At 46.4% G+C, this 17,662-nt stretch overlaps 1 protein-coding gene across 1 annotated transcript in view; it reads left to right on the plus strand.

The window, feature by feature from the left end:
- The first annotated feature begins 2,589 nt into the window (after nucleotides 1–2,589).
- The window catches only part of LOC120036668 (RNA-binding protein Musashi homolog 2-like), a 306,714-nt gene continuing 291,641 nt past the window's right edge, over nucleotides 2,590–17,662 (plus strand). Inside the window, exons 1-2 of the mRNA XM_038983054.1 lie at nucleotides 2,590–2,622; nucleotides 4,017–4,109. Of these exons, the coding sequence (XP_038838982.1) occupies nucleotides 2,590–2,622; nucleotides 4,017–4,109 (126 nt within the window). The remainder of the gene's footprint in view (nucleotides 2,623–4,016; nucleotides 4,110–17,662) is intronic.

Genomic DNA, 17,662 nt, shown 5'->3' on the forward strand with positions numbered 1-17,662 from the left:
TTTCATTGAACGTGTTAATGGATATGTATGTTTTGATTGGTCCTCTATCTGCTCTCTGTGGTTGACTTGATGCTCGCCAAACAGGCAGGTTTTAAAAGTGCCTCATTAGCTGTAAGACAGGACAGAGTGGATGAAGCTAGACTAAACCCCTGCTGATGACACAACCTTTTATTCAGCGTCTCCGTCATCTGAAACCTCTCACCTGTTTCCCTCCTATTGTCATTGGTGTTTTATCAGCACTTCACAGCCCGAGCAGGCAGAACAACTCAGCCCACTCCACAGCCCGAGCAGGCAGAACAACTCAGCCCACTCCACAGCCCGAGCAGGCAGAACAACTCAGCCCACTCCACAGCCCGAGCAGGCAGAACAACTCAGCCCACTCCACAGCCCGAGCAGGCAGAACAACTCAGCCCACTCCACAGCCCGAGCAGGCAGAACAACTCAGCCCACTTCACAGCCCGAGCAGGCAGAACAACTCAGCCCACTTCACAGCCCGAGCAGGCAGAACAACTCAGCCCACTCCACAGCCCGAGCAGACAGAACAACTCAGCCCATTCCACAGCCCGAGCAGGCAGAACAACTCAGCCCACTCCACAGCCCGAGCAGGCAGAACAACTCAGCCCACTCCAGACGCGCCGTGGTGTCTCTGCGTGTGTGAGAGAGAATCTTTCAGCGGCAGGCTGACAGCTGACATTCTCAAAAAGAGGAAGTCAGGAGGCATTTGGAAGCACAGAAAGGGAGAAGAATTATCAAGCTCGGTCCATGAAAGACGACAGGGCCTAAACAGCAGCATCAGCAGCTGGAGACTGACTGAGAATTCCCCAAGTCAGCAACTGGCTCGCTGCACAGATAGAAAACACATTGCATTCTCTCCTCCATCACCGTCAGGCTGTGCCGTTCGCTGGTGTGTCATTCCCATTTCTCTACTCGGCGCTCTCCAGAGACTGATTGTTCATATTCATGGATTCGGCCTGGGAATTTATGTACTTGAGATTGCAAAGATGCCTAAATCTCTGCCTGGACCGACACTATTCTATCCCCTAAACCAGGGGTTTAGATTCATGCAACTAGATTCAGCCACGGACCATTTTTGTCTGAACGGATGGTCGGGTGGCCAGAATATAGTTAATTTGTATAATTTGTATTTTTTGTTGTTGTTGGAATAATTGGTAACATATTTCCTAAATTAAACTCATTTTTAGCTCAAGTCCTGGTGATTTGACAGTCTTCTCTGAGCAATAAACGAACATCCATCTGCCGACCCCTGCCCGAAGATCTCTAGCTCTGAGCCATGACTAGTGTCTGGGTGGAGAGGAGGGGTATAGACCTGGCTCTGAGCACTGACTAGTGTCTGGGTGGAGAGGAGGGGTATAGACCTGGCTCTGAGCACTGTCTAGTGTCTGGGTGGAGAGGAGGGGTATAGACCTGGCTCTGAGCACTGACTAGTCTCTGGGTGGAGAGGAGGGGTATAGACCCGGCTCTGAGCACTGACTAGTCTCTGGGTGGAGAGGAGGGGTATAGACCCGGCTCTGAGCACTGACTAGTCTCTGGGTGGAGAGGAGGGGTATAGACCTGGCTCTGAGCACTGACTAGTCTCTGGGTGGAGAGGAGGGTTATAGACCCGGCTCTGAGCACTGACTAGTCTCTGGGTGGAGAGGAGGGGTATAGACCTGGCTCTGAGCACTGACTAGTGTCTTGGTGGAGAGGAGGGGTATAGACCTGGCTCTGAGCACTGACTAGTGTCTGGGTGGAGAGGAGGGGTAAATACCTGGGTTGTTTAAGTCCATACATTGTTTTGTGTTCATTTCTTTGTAACACGGACTGAACCTCTCGCCTCCTCTCGGCACGATTCTCCCTCGTCACCCTCTCCACTGCTTCACAGGTAGAGCTTTTCAAATTTGCACAAATAATGAGACACAGTTTGGTGTTGTAACTTACTGCATCCGCCTGGATCTCTCCAATCCCCCTGTGATCAGAGCAGAGCAGAACAGAGAGAGAGAGAGAGAGGCTGCTTGCTTCTCTTGTTGAGGCGTGTCAGTACACGACAAGGAGAGGCGACCGACTCCATCCATTACCTCAACCTCTCCAACACATCACAGCCCCCTGAATGATTCTGTTAGCTTCTCTCTCTGACACCTCACTGCTTTATGACGCTGTTCATCTTCTAACAGCCATGACCATCCACACACCATGTTTTTTGTCATTTCCCTCCAATTCAAACAACACTTCTATGAAATACAGGTAGGAAACTGTCTGGCTGCTTCACAGCATCAGCGGTGGATTGTTATCCGAGCTAGTTATTGTTAGACGTTGCTTCTGTATATTTCTGTGAGGGATATTGAAGCTGAGGGTGGACAGTGATGTGATGCCTACAGTAAATGCCCTGGCCTGGCCCTAGATGCCGTCTGTCAGTGGTGTAGAGGGACTGAGGAATGTTGACAAGTCCTTCTAGACCATCTCCTCACTGTGGAGGAGTAGCAGAACTACTGCAGTCAGTCATCACTGCAGCTGATGCTTCTTACTGTCTCATCTCAGAGCTGCTCTGTCTAATTTGCTGAAAGCCTGTTCTAACCATCAGCCTGTATGCTAATGTGTAGGAGGGACTCTGCAGTCATATGCCAGGTGAGAGGAGGAGAGAGAGGAAGAGAAGGTATACAGTAAGAAGGATCGAGTGAATATTTAAGGCCTGTTGTCTGGTGTCAGAGAAGGAGAGAGGGAAAGAGACTGTAGGAGGATAGGGATTGGAGGAGGAGAGGAGAGAGGGAAGATGAAGGCCTGTTGTCTGGTGTCACAGTGAAGAGAAATTGACAGAGTAATTGTGTTGTTCCAGGACCTGAGAGATCTTTACACACACACACACACACACACACACACACACACACACACACACACACACACACACACACACACACACACACGCTCACTCACACTCTCTGAGGCCCACATCCCTGTCAGAAGGCGTAAAGACAGCAGGAGCTGAAAAAAACGAACTCTCGGCAGACAAGTTGAGGCATCCTGCTAGCGCCAAGACCAGCCTGAAAACGACTGGGGATAAAGGCATACAGGCAGATTATCTATGAAGGGAAGCAGATGAAACTGCAGGGAGGGAAAGATGTCAGACGGACGGAGAGAGGAGAATGAAGGAAGGTAGAGAGATGAAGACTGAAGTGTTGCTGGCTTGTTGCTCCTAAAGATGGCGGGTGATAAATGTGAGCAATGTTCACGGATTCCCTAGCTGCACTCGGTCATCCATTGTGCTTGACTATGTTGCTAGTGCTGATGGGTAGTCCAACCATGGATGGTGGTGGACAAGGGGAGAGATGTGCTCTCTCCTTTGACCCTCTGGGTTTAAACTTTGATTCCTTTCTCTTCTCCCCTTTCTCCTCTCTCCTCCCCTATTCTCTCTCCTTTCTCTCCTATCTTCTCTCCCCTCCCCTCTTCTCTCTCTCCCCTCTTCTCTCCCCTCCCCTCTTCTCTCTCTCTCCTCTCCTCTCTCCTCTACCCTCTTCTCTCTCTCCTATCTTCTCTCTCCATTCCTCTCCACTTCTCTCCTCTCCTCCCCTCTTCTCTCTCCTTTCTCTCCTCTCCTCTCTCCTCTACCCTCTTCTCTCTCTCCTTTCTTCTCTCTCCATTCCTCTCCTCTTCTCTCTCCTTCTCTCCTATCTTCTCTCCACTTCTCTCTCCTCTCCTCTATCTTATCTCTCCTCTTCTTTTTCTCTCCTCTCTTCTCTCTCCTCTCCTCTTTTGTGTGAAAGTAAAAGTGTCAAAACTCATTGTGTGACCTTGGGAAGGACAGGGCACAGGTAGTGACATTAGCGACAGGTGGTCCTCTGGACACGTCCCTACACACCCCAACAAATGACCGCAGACTTGCAGCTCACGTGCTACACTACTCAACACTGTTTTCAGACTCAAACTATGAATATGGCCCCTTACAGTGAATGCTCTTGATATTTGTCCTCTAAAATACTTTCATATGTTGGTGATCTCTCTTCTCTCTTTTTATCTCCTTCCAGATGGTCACAAGAACAAAGAAAATATTCGTTGGAGGATTATCAGCGAACACAGTAGTTGAAGATGTGAAGCAGTATTTTGAACAGTTTGGCAAGGTAAGGCTTATTTGGAAGTGATGTCCTCTTCTTGTCCTGGGTCATTCAGGGGCTGTGTGATTTCAAGGTGATGGACTCTATCGGATCTCATCATGTCTCTAATAGAGATCTGTGGTGTGGAGGTGTACGGACTCCATTTCCTGGGATGTGTCTGATTCCTACACTGGCTCTGGAGGTGTATGGACTCATTCCCTGGGATGTGTCTGGTTCCTATACTGGCTGTGGAGGTGTATGGACTCATTTCCTGGGATGTGTCTGGTTCCTATACTGGCTGTGGAGGTGTACGGACTCATTCCCTGGGATGTGTCTGGTTCCTACACTGGCTGTGGAGGTGTACGGACTCATTCCCTGGGATGTGTCTGGTTCCTACACTGGCTGTGGAGGTGTACGGACTCATTCCCTGGGATGTGTCTGGTTTCTACACTGGCTGTGGAGGTGTACGGACTCATTCCCTGGGATGTGTCTGGTTCCTACACTGGCTGTGGAGGTGTATGGACTCATTTCCTGGGATGTGTCTGGTTCCTATACTGGCTGTGGAGGTGTATGGACTCATTTCCTGGGATGTGTCTGGTTCCTATACTGGCTGTGGAGGTGTACGGACTCATTCCCTGGGATGTGTCTGGTTCCTATACTGGCTGTGGAGGTGTATGGACTCATTTCCTGGGATGTGTCTGGTTCCTATACTGGCTGTGGAGGTGTACGGACTCATTCCCTGGGATGTGTCTGGTTCCTATACTGGCTGTGGAGGTGTATGGACTCATTTCCTGGGATGTGTCTGGTTCCTATACTGGCTGTGGAGGTGTACGGACTCATTCCCTGGGATGTGTCTGGTTCCTATACTGGCTGTGGAGGTGTACGGACTCATTTCCTGGGATGTGTCTGGTTCCTACACTGGCTGTGGAGGTGTACGGACTCATTCCCTGGGATGTGTCTGGTTCCTATACTGGCTGTGGAGGTGTATGGACTCATTTCCTGGGATGTGTCTGGTTCCTACACTGGCTGTGGAGGTGTATGGACTCATTTCCTGGGATGTGTCTGGTTCCTATACTGGCTGTGGAGGTGTACGGACTCATTCCCTGGGATGTGTCTGGTTCCTATACTGGCTGTGGAGGTGTGCGGACTCATTCCCTGGGATGTGTCTGGTTCCTACACTGGCTTGTGAGGCTGGTTGTTTAGATGAGTCTCCCCCATATCCTGCTGCTGGTACCATCAGACCTGTTTCGTCAGTTGTCAGGCATGTAGTGTGACTGATTCTATTGTCACTTCTAAAGTGTCCATTTTAGCTTCTCCTTGGCATTGTTTGAATATTCTCATAATTTTTCCAGAGATGTTGGGGACAGAGCCAGGGTTTGATTGAGTGGCCTGGATTTCCTGGCTCTCTAAGTCCTTGTTTGAATATTTAGAAAGTTCATCCTTCCTTCCTCCCTTCGTTGAAGTAGTCACTGATCCGACAGGACTGGATTTGTGAGAGCTCAAATACTGGAGCTCCTGCTTCACCTGTCCAATCGTGTTAGATCAGTGATTACTTTAAAGGTCCAGTGCAGTCAAAAACGTGACAGTTCTGTGTTTTATATATGTTTCCACACTGAGGTTGGAATAATACTGTGAAATGATTAAAATTATGATAATTCCCTTTTAGTGTCAGAGCTGTTTGAAAAGACGCCTGAAATGTCAGGCTGTTCTGGTGGGATGGAATGTTGGCAAATTAGTTAATAGACCAATAAGAAAGATAGTTTCCAACCTCTCTGCCAATAAAGGCTAGTTTTCAGTTTTTTCCTCCCCACTCCGACAGTCGTAGCAAAATTCTTGCTTGAGGAATGTCTCTTTGCTAAGAAGCTATTTTTCTTTATTTTTGACCATTTGAATTGAAAAAATCACAGTAAAGTTCTTATTTGTTACCCAGAAGGGATTTGATATTGAGATAAAGACGGCTGCATTGGACCTTTCAGGAACGGGCCACATGGCTCCTGTCCTGGAAACCTCTCGAGCTCTCCTGGGTTAGAGGAGGCCCAATCAGACTGACTGACAGAGAGGGGCTGGATCCTGGCCCCATACCCCTCCTTCCCCGGGTCACCACACTGAACCCATGGCCGCAGGGCACCATCTGTCTGCCCGCACTATTGCACCCTCTGTGTGTGTGTGTGTGTGTGTGTGTGTGTGTGTGTGTGTGTGTGTGTGTGTGTGTGTGTGTGTGTGTGTGTGTGTGTGTGTGTGTGTGTGTGTGTGTGTGTGTGTGTGTGTGTGTGTGTGTCAGTGAGGAGTCCATCTGAGTGAATAAACCAGTTAATTAGCCAGTGTCCTCTCAGAGAAATGAGAGCACACCTGTACCAAGCACAGCAGCTGTGTTTTGGAGGGAAGAAGTCAGAAGTGGAGGGATGAGAGGGAGGTGGGGGCTGGAAGTGAGTTGTCTGAAATGTTAACTCTGGGAATCCATTTGCAACCTGCTCTTGATGACTCCCATGTCAGCACTACTGATACTGTGTGTGTGTCCGCGTGCGCATCCACATGTGTGTTTATCAATGTCTGAGTGTGTGTTTGTGTGTGTTTTGTTTGGTGTGGATCCAGAATTAGCCAATTAGCAGAGTTCTGTTGGCTGTGTGTGTGTGTGCTTCATAGGGGTAGGAAGCAGGTGGCGTGGCGCACCAGGGTCATAGGATCTGTCTCCTCACAGACTGCTCTCCCAGACCGAGCAGGCTGGTGTGTGTGTGTGTACGTACTACTATGACAGAGTGCTCTACAGAAGAGAGGCCTTTCCTCCCTGTTCAATGCGTCAGCCCCAAAGTGCATCTTAAGCAGAGCTGTGATGGCCCAGGAGCCCTAGGCCACAGGAAGCTACATGTACTGAATGAGTGTTTAAATGGACCAGGGACACTGCCACCTCTGTTGGCATACAGCCGTCTACCCTTCAGTGCTACACTATGTATTGTCTTAATACAGACCAGAGTGACTGTCTTTTGGGATATTATTTGCATATGGTAGTAATTCATCTCTTTTCTCCGTCCTCCAAGAGTAGTGCTTTATCAGATAGCTATACCCAGTGTTATAAACATAATGCCGTTTTCACACAGTCTTGACAAAGTGAACAATTCTCTCAGGAGTTTTACAGTTGGGACTAAACAACATGGGGACGGCACAACGAGATGATTCATCTTCATGATTATGCAATGGGGCACTCTTAACCTCAACCCACTTCATGGCGTAATCTTCCAAATTAGCAGAAAAATGGGAGCCCAGTCAATCCCCCTCCCCTTTCCTCTCTCCTGCCTTGTTAACACCCAGAGCAGGCTAATTAGCCAGGGTTGCTAATGCTTAGTCATACGTTTGTTATAATCGGCTTGGAGTTTGTCTCAAAACAAAGTGCACTTATCTGGCTGAGCTGCAACAACTCCTGCATTGGTTGTTGACCCCTCTCTGACCTCACCTTTCACCTGTCATCAGAGATACTGTACCTGGACATTACATTGAGTCAAACTCAGTGTTTAGTTCATTTAGTCTGTCATGAACAACAGCCTTAACTATTATTTGTGGTTATATGATGTTTTATCTTGATGTACTGTTCTAATGTGTGAAAACCTGACTTTATAGAAATGGAAAAATACTATTCAAATCTAAAATAACCTAAATCCAGCTAGAATTCAGTCTGACTTTTACCTCCGCCGCAAAAGCATTCTCTGCACAGTACAGCAGAGCCACGAAAGCTAAACAGTGAGATAAAAGGTAACATTTACTGAGGGATGAAAGAGGGATGTAGACTAGAGGTCGACCGATTTAATTGGAATGGCCGATTTCAAGTTTTCATAACAATCAGAAATAGTTAAATTTGGACGCCAAATTATTTATTTTTTTACACCTTTATTTAACTATGCAAGTCAGTTAAGAACACATTCTTATTTTCAATGATGGCCTAGAAACGGTGGGTTTAACTGCCTTGTTCAGGGGCAGAACGACAGATTTTTACCTCGTCAGCTCAGGGATTCAATCTTGCAACCTTACGGTTAACTAGTCCAACGCTCTAACCACTTGCCTCACGAGGAGCCCGCCTGTTACGCGAATGCAGTAAGAAGCCAAGGTAAGTTGCTAGCTAGCATTAAACTTACCTTATAAAAAACAATCAATCAATCAATCATAATCACTAGTTATAACTACACATGGTTGATGATATTACTAGTTTATCTAGCGTGTCCTGCGTTGCATATAATCGATGCAGTGCGCATTCGCGAAAAAGGACTGTCATTGCTCCAACGTGTACCTAACCATAAACATCAATGCCTTTCTTAAACTCAACACACAGAAGTATATATTTTTAAACCTGCATATTTAGCTAAAAGAAATCCAGGTTAGCAGGCAATATTAACCAGATGAAATTGTGTCACTTCTCTTGCGTTCATTGCACGCAGAGTCAGGGTATATGCAACAGTTTGGGCCGCCTGGCTCCTTGCGAACTAATTTGCCAGAATTTTACGTAATTATGACATAACATTGAAAGTTGTGCAATGTAACTGGAATATTTAGACTTATGGATGCCACCCGTTAGACAAAATACGTAACGGTTCCGTATTTCACTGAAATAATAAACATTTTGTTTTCGAGATGATAGTTTCCGGATTCGACCATATTAATGACCTAAGGCTCGTATTTCTGTGTGTTAATATGTTATAATTAAGTCTATGATTTGATAGAGCAGTCTGACGGTAGGGACCAGCAGGCTCGTAAGCATTCATTCAAGCATTGCGCCATTGTGCTGGACTATGTTGCTAGTGCTGATGGGTAGTCCAACCATGGATGGTGGTGGACAAGGGGAGAGATGTGCTCTCTCTCGTGCGTTTTGCCAGCAGCTCTTCACTGTGCTTCAAACATTGCGCTGTTTATGACTTCAAGCCTATCAACTCCCGAGATTAGGCTGGTGTAACCGATGTGAAATGGCTAGCTAGTTAGCGGGGTGTGCGCTAATAGCGTTTCAAACGTCACTCGCTCTGAGACTTGGAGTAGTTGTTCCTCTTGCTCTGCATGGGTAACGCTGCTTCGAGGGTGGCTGTTGTCGATGTGTTCCTGGTTCGAGCCCAGGTAGTGGCGAGGAGAGGGATGGAAGCTATACTGTTACACTGGCAATACTAAAGTGCCTATAAGAACATCCAATAGTCAAAGGTATATGAAATACAAATCGTATAGAGAGAAATAGTCCTATAATTCCTATAATAACTACAACCTAAAACTTCTTACCTGGGAATATTGAAGACTCATGTTAAAAGGAACCACCAGCTTTCATATGTTCTCATGTTCTGAGCAAGGAACTTAAACGTTAGCTTTCTTACATGGCACATATTGCACTTTTACTTTCTTCTCCAACACTTTGTTTTTGCATTATTTATACCAAATTGAACATGTTTCATTATTTATTTCAGGCTAAATTGATTTTATTGATGTATTGTATTAAGTTAAGATAAGTGTTCATTCAGTATTGTTGTAATTGTCATTATTAAAAATACATTAAAAAAATAGTCAGATTAATCGGTATCGGCTTTTTTTGGTCCTCCAATAATCGGTATCGGCGTTGAAAAATCATAATCGGTCGACCTCTAATGTAGACTCCTCATCTCCAGGGGTTACTGAGGGATGAAAGAGGGATGTAGACTCCTCATCTCCAGGGGTTACTGAGGGATGAAAGAGGGATGTAGACTCCTCGTCTCCAGGGGTTACTGAGGGATGAAAGAGGGATGTAGACTCCTCATCTCCAGGGGTTATTGAGGGATGAAAGAGGGATGTCGTCTCATCTCCAGGGGTTACTGAGGGATGAAAGAGGGATGTAGACTCCTCATCTCCAGGGGTTACTGAGGGATGAAACCCCTCTGTGTAATCACAGTGAAGCTGAAGCTGTACTGATTGGATCCTTGTTCTTCTTCTACAGATGAATAGAAGGCAGAGGGCACAGACCAAAGACAACGTCCTCACACGCCTTACACTGCCCAGGAAGGATTTGAAATGAATATATATTCAATTGGGCATTTTCATTTTTTGTCATAATAGTAATGATTTCTTTCAACTACATTTATTTGTGGGATTGTGTTGATTCTGTCTCTTGGAGGTGACAATGTCTTTGCTTCATCTACCTCACAGTCCCACAGTGTATCACCTTCCCTCCTTACCCGTACCTCGCTTAACCTAACCTGTTCGCAGCTTTAATGAAGGCTTCTAGCCTACCTCACAGCCCCATAGTGGAGGCCTAGCAGCCTTTGTACTTAACCTGTTCACCACCTCCTCCACTGGGCCACATGCCAGCCTGACAACAGTTTGTTGTTTAGTCCAGGGCCTCCTACAGAACCAGGCTGTGAATACCATTGTGGATTTGCCTCTAATACAAGGTTAATATGTCTTATGTGACTGGTTCCCAGCACCAAGGAACTGCTGCTTTGTTAGCTGCTAGCTCCTCTATCAGTTTACTGTGTAAATGATGTGTAAAGCAGAGTTGTTTCTTACCCTACTGACTCCTCCTCCGCTCTGTTCCACTGTGCGGTTGCAGGGCTGCTCTGTGGTTTTAATCCTTGTGAAATCACCGATGATTACGGCTTGAGCCTCAAGAATAGAATGAAGAGAGAGAGAGAGAGAGAGATAGCTAAGGGAACCTGCTTTTTTGCCAGAGAGAGAAAGAGAGCGAACAAGACAAATTATTTCATATTCTCTGTGACCTTTGCTTGCTGTGCGTATTGGTAGTGTTTCCTGCAGTCAAGGGGGAAGATTTTTTAAAAGCCTACTTGGAAATAGGAAGTTATACTGCTGCCTCTTGGCGATGTTTTCTATTCTAATTCAGGTCCTTTTTCTTGCCTGCGAGTGTGGTTCAGCCTATAGAGCTTCTCGGAGTCTATGTGCCATTCAGAGGGTGGGCACTCCAACTCAATTGTATCCCAGCTCTTAGGGGCAATGTCCTCCTAAATGTCAAACCCTAAGAGTCTATCTATGGGTAGTGCATATGTGGCTCTGGTCAACGGTAGTGCACTATAAAGGGAATAGGGGGTTCCATGATTTTCATCAGATAATTCGCCTTTCAATTAAATAGCCCTGACTAATGGCTTTCTCCTGAACGTCCCTGAGCTCTGAGGTTATTTATCGGGTGAGGGGGCTGGACTGCAGGTCTGCAGGTATTATGGATGTCATCAGGTTTGGGTCCCTCATGGTTTGTTATCAGCAATGATGAAATTCACCAAATAGTCAAATTCACCACCTATCCACAAAAGTAATGCACTCTTGTTATTTGATATACTAACGCATAGATCCCCTGGTCAGTGGGTTTCATGGTCCCACAGTCCTCACTATATTGTTTGGCATCCATGTAAGGCTGTAGCCCAGTAAATCCTTCTAGAACATTTCCCCTAGGGTAAGACGGGATTGCCTCAGAACTAAGTCATTGGGTCATTGGTATAAAGCACCTGTAGGCCCTCTGTTCTACTCAAAGACCCAAGCTGTTTAAAGAAGATTGAGTGTGATTGAGTGTAATTGAATAGATTGCTGGCACCCGCTCACTTGACTGAATCTCATATAGATAGCAGGTGACAATCTTTGGTGATTGGTGGGGAATGTGGAGTGAAGGAAGAGGTGGGGGTGTAGGGATTGGGAATAAGGAGGTCGGCTGTTTGAAGCACACAAGGTAAAGCATTCTCTGCTCTGAGATTGCCCACATTTTGAAGATTTTGTCAAAGGGATCTGCCAGAGTTTTGGATGAGCTCAACTTATCCGGCTTCCGCAGTGAGTCTCTTCCTGTCAGATAGCATTGGCTGGAATCGTCTGTCTCACAGCTCCCTGAAGGAGAGAACAGATTACGATCGGCTCAGGCATGAAGTGTGCCAATTAAATGAGACGAGGCTCTATTAGGATTTAAAGAAACGGGGTTCTTCCTCAGAATGGAACGCGGCCATGGCATTTCCTCCTATCCGCCAACACCACACCAAGCCCTACCGAGACGGGCCCGGACTCCTAATAACCTTCCACTCGGGGGCCTATACCTGTGATCTTCAACCAGGGGAAGGAAGCTTCAAGACATCCAGGCTGAAATAAGCCTTCCCTGCCAAGGCTGCTCTGAACACCCGCAACGCCTGGGACATTGTCTTTCTCTGCTGCTGGGAGCCGGCGGCAAGGAACTGCAGGTGGCTGGTTGTCTAGCGAAGCTGCAGAGAACCATTCAGTAAACACTGGCTTGAGTGACGGGCTCCATCTCAGGCTCCACTCGACCTCCAAAGTTGAGGCGAAACGTGATTATGGTGTCGTATTTCAAGCTATGGTGAGCAGTGACCTTAAGAGTTGAGCATTCTGTTTCTCTCCTATGGTTGTGTATTTTACAGTTAGGATCGGACTACGACTGTACAGAGATACCTGTGGTCGCCTCGAGTGGAGTAGCTAAGTAAAAATCTATATTTGAATGCTCAGCGTGAAAACAGACAAGACAAAAGGGAAAAGATGAAATGAAAATCATCACACTAGGTTTCTTAAGACTAACACCCCCACCTCCCCTCAACATACACACAATCTGATTGTACAACCGCAACAGCATGAATAGTACACACTGGCAGCCTGTGACAGCTCATTTAAAAAAATTAAAAAACCCCACGTCTCCCATTGGGATAACTGCCACCCACTCAAAACACTTTGAAAACACACCGTAAATGGCCTTGTTTTTTTCCCTTCTCCCCTCCTCCCTACATCCCTCCCTGCTAGGTAGGGCTTGTTTTTTTCCCTTCTCCCCTCCTTCCCTCCCTACATCCCTCCCTGCTAGGTAGGGCTTGTTTTTGTCTGTAGCTTGATGCAAAGGCTTAATGAAGCCTCAAAGGTATTGAACATCATATACAATTACTGTGCTTACACAGCGGACAAAGAGTGTATAACACACACTTACTCACCCGGTGCAGCGCAGTGTGATGCTTCTACAGAGCCCCAGCATTGGAACAGCTCCAGCACAGTCACGACTGACGTGTCAGACTAAGAGACAAGATGAATATTTGGAGGAGAAGTTCACCATGAAACACTCACTGTCAACACCTTCTCTTTAGCCAGGTATAAGTAATGTTAACAACAACAGTGCTGGTCTGTTTTAATATGTCATCATCTGGATTGGAGGACTGTGTGTGTAGCAGTGACAGAAGGCTAGTCCAAAGTCATAAAGATGCGTTATTAAAGGTTTTGTGTCATTTCAGCCAGTAGTTTTGAAAGTTGCACTCACTAAAAAAAGTGTCCCCAAAAATTGTGCCCAATTGTGTGCAAATTCTTCCATTTCGTATGACATATGTCCTGCAAAAAACATAATAATAAATAAATAAAAATGTTCCTGCAATTCGTATGATATGCTCCGAATTCCAATTCATACAATATGTTACGAAATAAATTTGCTAGTGCTTATTATACCGTTCAATCTCTTTAAGGAACCAGAATGTGCGAACTGGTCCATTGCTCTCCCTCACTGAATCTAGTCTCATCTCTGCTTTCCATTCTTGATATACCCAGAGACTGTCATCCATAAATAGTTTGAGTCAGTGTAATTGAGATATTGTGGATAGAGAGATTGCTGCATAGATTAAATTATGACATACTGCAGATGTATACAGGCTGCTAGATATATAGTAGATTAGACAACTTGGAAGCACAAGCGCACACACACTTTGGTCTGCTGCTCCTGTACGTGCTGTATGTAAATGTATTTTGGTGAGCTCTCCTCTTAGTTGCTGTTCTCCCCATAGGAGTCAAGTGCATGAGGAAAGGGGTGAAGGACTCGCAGACTGGTGCACTAATTAACTGAAATGCCAACACATTACCTGGGTTTTAATGAACTTTCAAAACCAGAGCCCACTCCAAGGGGTGCCACTGCCGGGCAAAACAGTGCTGCCACAGTGCTGGCCGTCAGAGTGGAGCTTTAAGGTGCAGCATACACAATGGGGAACGAACACTCAGGCTCCTACTCCCGCTGCTCTGAGGAGAATCTTCCTGGGGTGGAGTGTAGAAGAGAAGCAAGGGCGACTACGACAACCGTTGGCCCTCTGTGTTATGTCTGGGTCTGGGAACAAAGTGATGTAGTGAACACAGGACTAACACGACCAGGGGGGGCTCTGACTGGCCACAATGCCACGTCATTGTCACACACACAGCCAATCCACATCAGCCTCTTTGTGTTAATGCACATTCATAGGTAAACAATAAAATGGCAGGAAATGTAAAGGCCAGTTATTTCTGTTGCTACACCAATTAATGCAACAAAGACTTTGTATTGACATCAAATTACATCACACACGTGTTCTTTTTTGGAAACGTATAATAGCAACTGTAGAGCAAATACTACTGTGTATCGAATGAAGATTTTTCACCCCTCTTTAAATGGAAATTTGTACATAAACAAGGTAAAACAGAAATGTAATTAGCTGCCTCTATCCCCTTCTGCTATGTAATGAAAGGAGTGTGATAGAACACAGAATTCTACTTGCTCAGGCTATCCACCTCTGTTCAGTTATGAGCCAAGGAGCAGGCTTCTCCACCTCAGTACTGGCTCTGCCCCCAGATACACCCCATTTAGACTTGATATGAAGAGATATCCACTGTCTATTAATACCACCATTATTTACAGAAGATTATCTTTGCTCTTTAAAAAGGAGGATGTGGCCCATTCATCCTCCTGTTATCATAGAGGTTCAGAATAAATATCACTTTCTGTATGTTCTCTCATTGTTTTCTCTTTTTGTTTTCTTATTGTTTCCCATTCTGCCATCTTGTAATTAACAATACAAAACGATACTGATGCTACAGCGCCTCAGAATGTCACCCTGATTTGTCATGCTATTGCCTTTTAAATCCAGAAACATAAAAGACAGATTGCAAGTTTACACAACAGGATTCTCGTGTTGATCAACCTGTCTCTCTGGTGTTCCTCGGGAAACAAACCTCAATGAAAGAGTGAATAATTAAACGGGAGGATGAAAAAGGAGTAGAAGAAAAAATGCCTGACAAGCTTTCTAATTTCCCCCAACAGCAGGTGGTTGTCATCCATCTGAGAGTAGTTACAGACAGCTGGCGATACTCCACTCCAAAGAGAGAGAGTGTGTGTGTGTGTTGGGAGAACAGGTTGGCAGGAGTGCTGGTGGTCTCTGCACAGTGTCACTCTCTCACCCCCCTAATGATCACACATTGCTGCTCTGCCCTCTGAGGTTGGCACTGCCCACATGTGTTTGACCTTTGACCCCCAGCCTGATGGCTATCACTCAGAAGCCCCTGGCTTAGTGGAGTACCTCTGCCTGCCTGACAGTTATAAAAGATGACTGCTCAGAACAGAATGAAGATCACTCGGGCTTTTGTAATCCTTTGTAATCCTCTGTCGTCTCTGCCTTATGGCAAAGTGTGTTGTCTTAACTCGGATACAGCGACTGAGGGACTAGCGTAAAGTCTGAGAAACACCACCTGTTACAATGGGAAAAGTGTGACTAGATATAAAGGCAGGTTAACTGTAAACATTATGGACATGCAGTAAGACTACCTACATTGAGACTAAATAAATAAAGATAAATTGCCCCTGCATCTCCTCCTCTCCAGACCTTTCATGTCTTTTAGGCCCATGACTGTCTTCCTCTATGTCCACCCTATGGAACGACAGAGCTCTGTAGACAAACCAGCACCAGTCCATCGTTCTGTGTACATGTGTCTGTGGGGTAAAAACAACATCGACACTAAGAGTGTCTGAACAGCGACTAAATTATTCACAGCAGGAGGTGGCTGAGAACAAAGCAAAAGGCCCTTTCATTTCCCTCAACTCCCAACCTCTCCCCTCACCCCCCACCTCTCCCCTCTCCCCCAACCTCTCCCCTCAACCCCCACCTCTCCCCTCTCCCCCAGCCTCTCCCCTCACCCCCCATCTCTCCCCCCACCTCTCCCCTCCCCTCTCCCCCAACCTCTCCCCTCACCCGCCATCTCTCCCCTCACCCCCCAGCCTAGGAGGCAGGGGGACCCCTTAAGAAGACGCACACAGACAGGGGGAACCCTTTAGAAGATGCACACAGGCAGGGGGAACCCTTTAGCAGACGTGCACAGGCAGGGTTAACCCTTTAGAAGACGCACACAGGCAGGGTTAACCCTTTAGAAGACGCACACAGGCAGGGGGAACCCTTTAGAAGACGCACATAGGCAGGGGGAACCCTTTAGAAGATGCACACAGGCAGGGGTAACCCTTGAGAAGACGCACACAGGCAGGGGTAACCCTTTAGAAGATGCACACAGGCAGGGGGAACCCTTTAGCAGACGCACACAGGCAGGGGTAACCCTTTAGAAGATGCACACAGGCAGGGGGAACCCTTTAGAAGATGCACACAGGCAGGGGGAACCCTTTAGAAGATGCACACAGGCAGGGGGAACCCTTTAGAAGACGCACACAGGCAGGGGGAACCCTTTAGAAGACGCACACAGGCAGGGGGAACCCTTGAGAAGACGCACACAGGCAGGGTTAACCCTTTAGAAGATGCACACAGGCAGGGGGAACCCTTTAGAAGATGCACACAGGCAGGGGGAACCCTTTAGAAGATGCACACAGGCAGGGGGAACCCTTTAGAAGATGCACACAGGCAGGGGGAACCCTTTAGAAGATGCACACAGGCAGGGGGAACCCTTTAGAAGATGCACACAGGCAGGGGGAACCCTTTAGAAGACGCACACAGGCAGGGGGAACCCTTTAGAAGACGCACATGGTCTTCAGGCTGGTCAATAGACTGGCTCACAAATCCAATCTTGAATAATTACAGTAATGAAATGATGATAGAGGGCTGGAACGATGGGCTCATCACTTCTTCTCAACTTCTTGCAACTTTGCCCTCTACTCCATTTGTAGTATCTTACAAAAATGTTTTTAAGCTGAAATTATTTTCCTAAAACATCCCTCGGGCAGGCCACCTTGGAAACAGCCATTGCAACTTCACTCTCTTTTGACCCGTGATTTGTAAGCCCTCCTCTTCTCAACCCTCGCTCTCTTTTTGTCTGTTTGGGCCTCTCTAGCCAGAATAGTTTGTGTTCTCTTGGGACTGGTTCAGCCAAGAAGATCTGTATGACTGGAACTTATCACCACCACCACATCCCCCATTATCATTTGAATCGATTCTACTAAAAGGCCCTAATGCATTTAGCTCTGTAACCACTGCACAGCTCATTTTGTTTTACAAGTTCTCTGATAATCACAAGCCGCTGGTAATTATCCTATTGAGTGAGCCCCCACTCTTTTCCTTGTGCGTGTGTGTAACCTTTGTGTGCATAGCATGTGCATGAGCATATCCAATTGTGTGTGTGCTTGTGTTCTACACAATGTTATGCTCCAAGGCCAGTGTGGAGCAAATTGTTTCTCTAATTTGCCAAATGCTTTGAATCTCCTCATCCTCCTGCTGTTGGGAAATGGCTCTTTAATAATAAGGGCCAATTAGGTTAAAAAAGCTTTGCTACTTCCCCTGATGTGGCCAAAGCTTCATGTTTTCTCCCATTTATACCAAACTGGTATTTCCCTTTGTAAAAAAAACTAATTTTTTCCCTCGCAGTTTTCAGTCCAAGTCCAA

Source organism: Salvelinus namaycush, unplaced genomic scaffold (assembly GCF_016432855.1).
Source record: "Salvelinus namaycush isolate Seneca unplaced genomic scaffold, SaNama_1.0 Scaffold142, whole genome shotgun sequence".
Classification (NCBI taxonomy): Eukaryota; Metazoa; Chordata; class Actinopteri; order Salmoniformes; family Salmonidae; genus Salvelinus; species Salvelinus namaycush.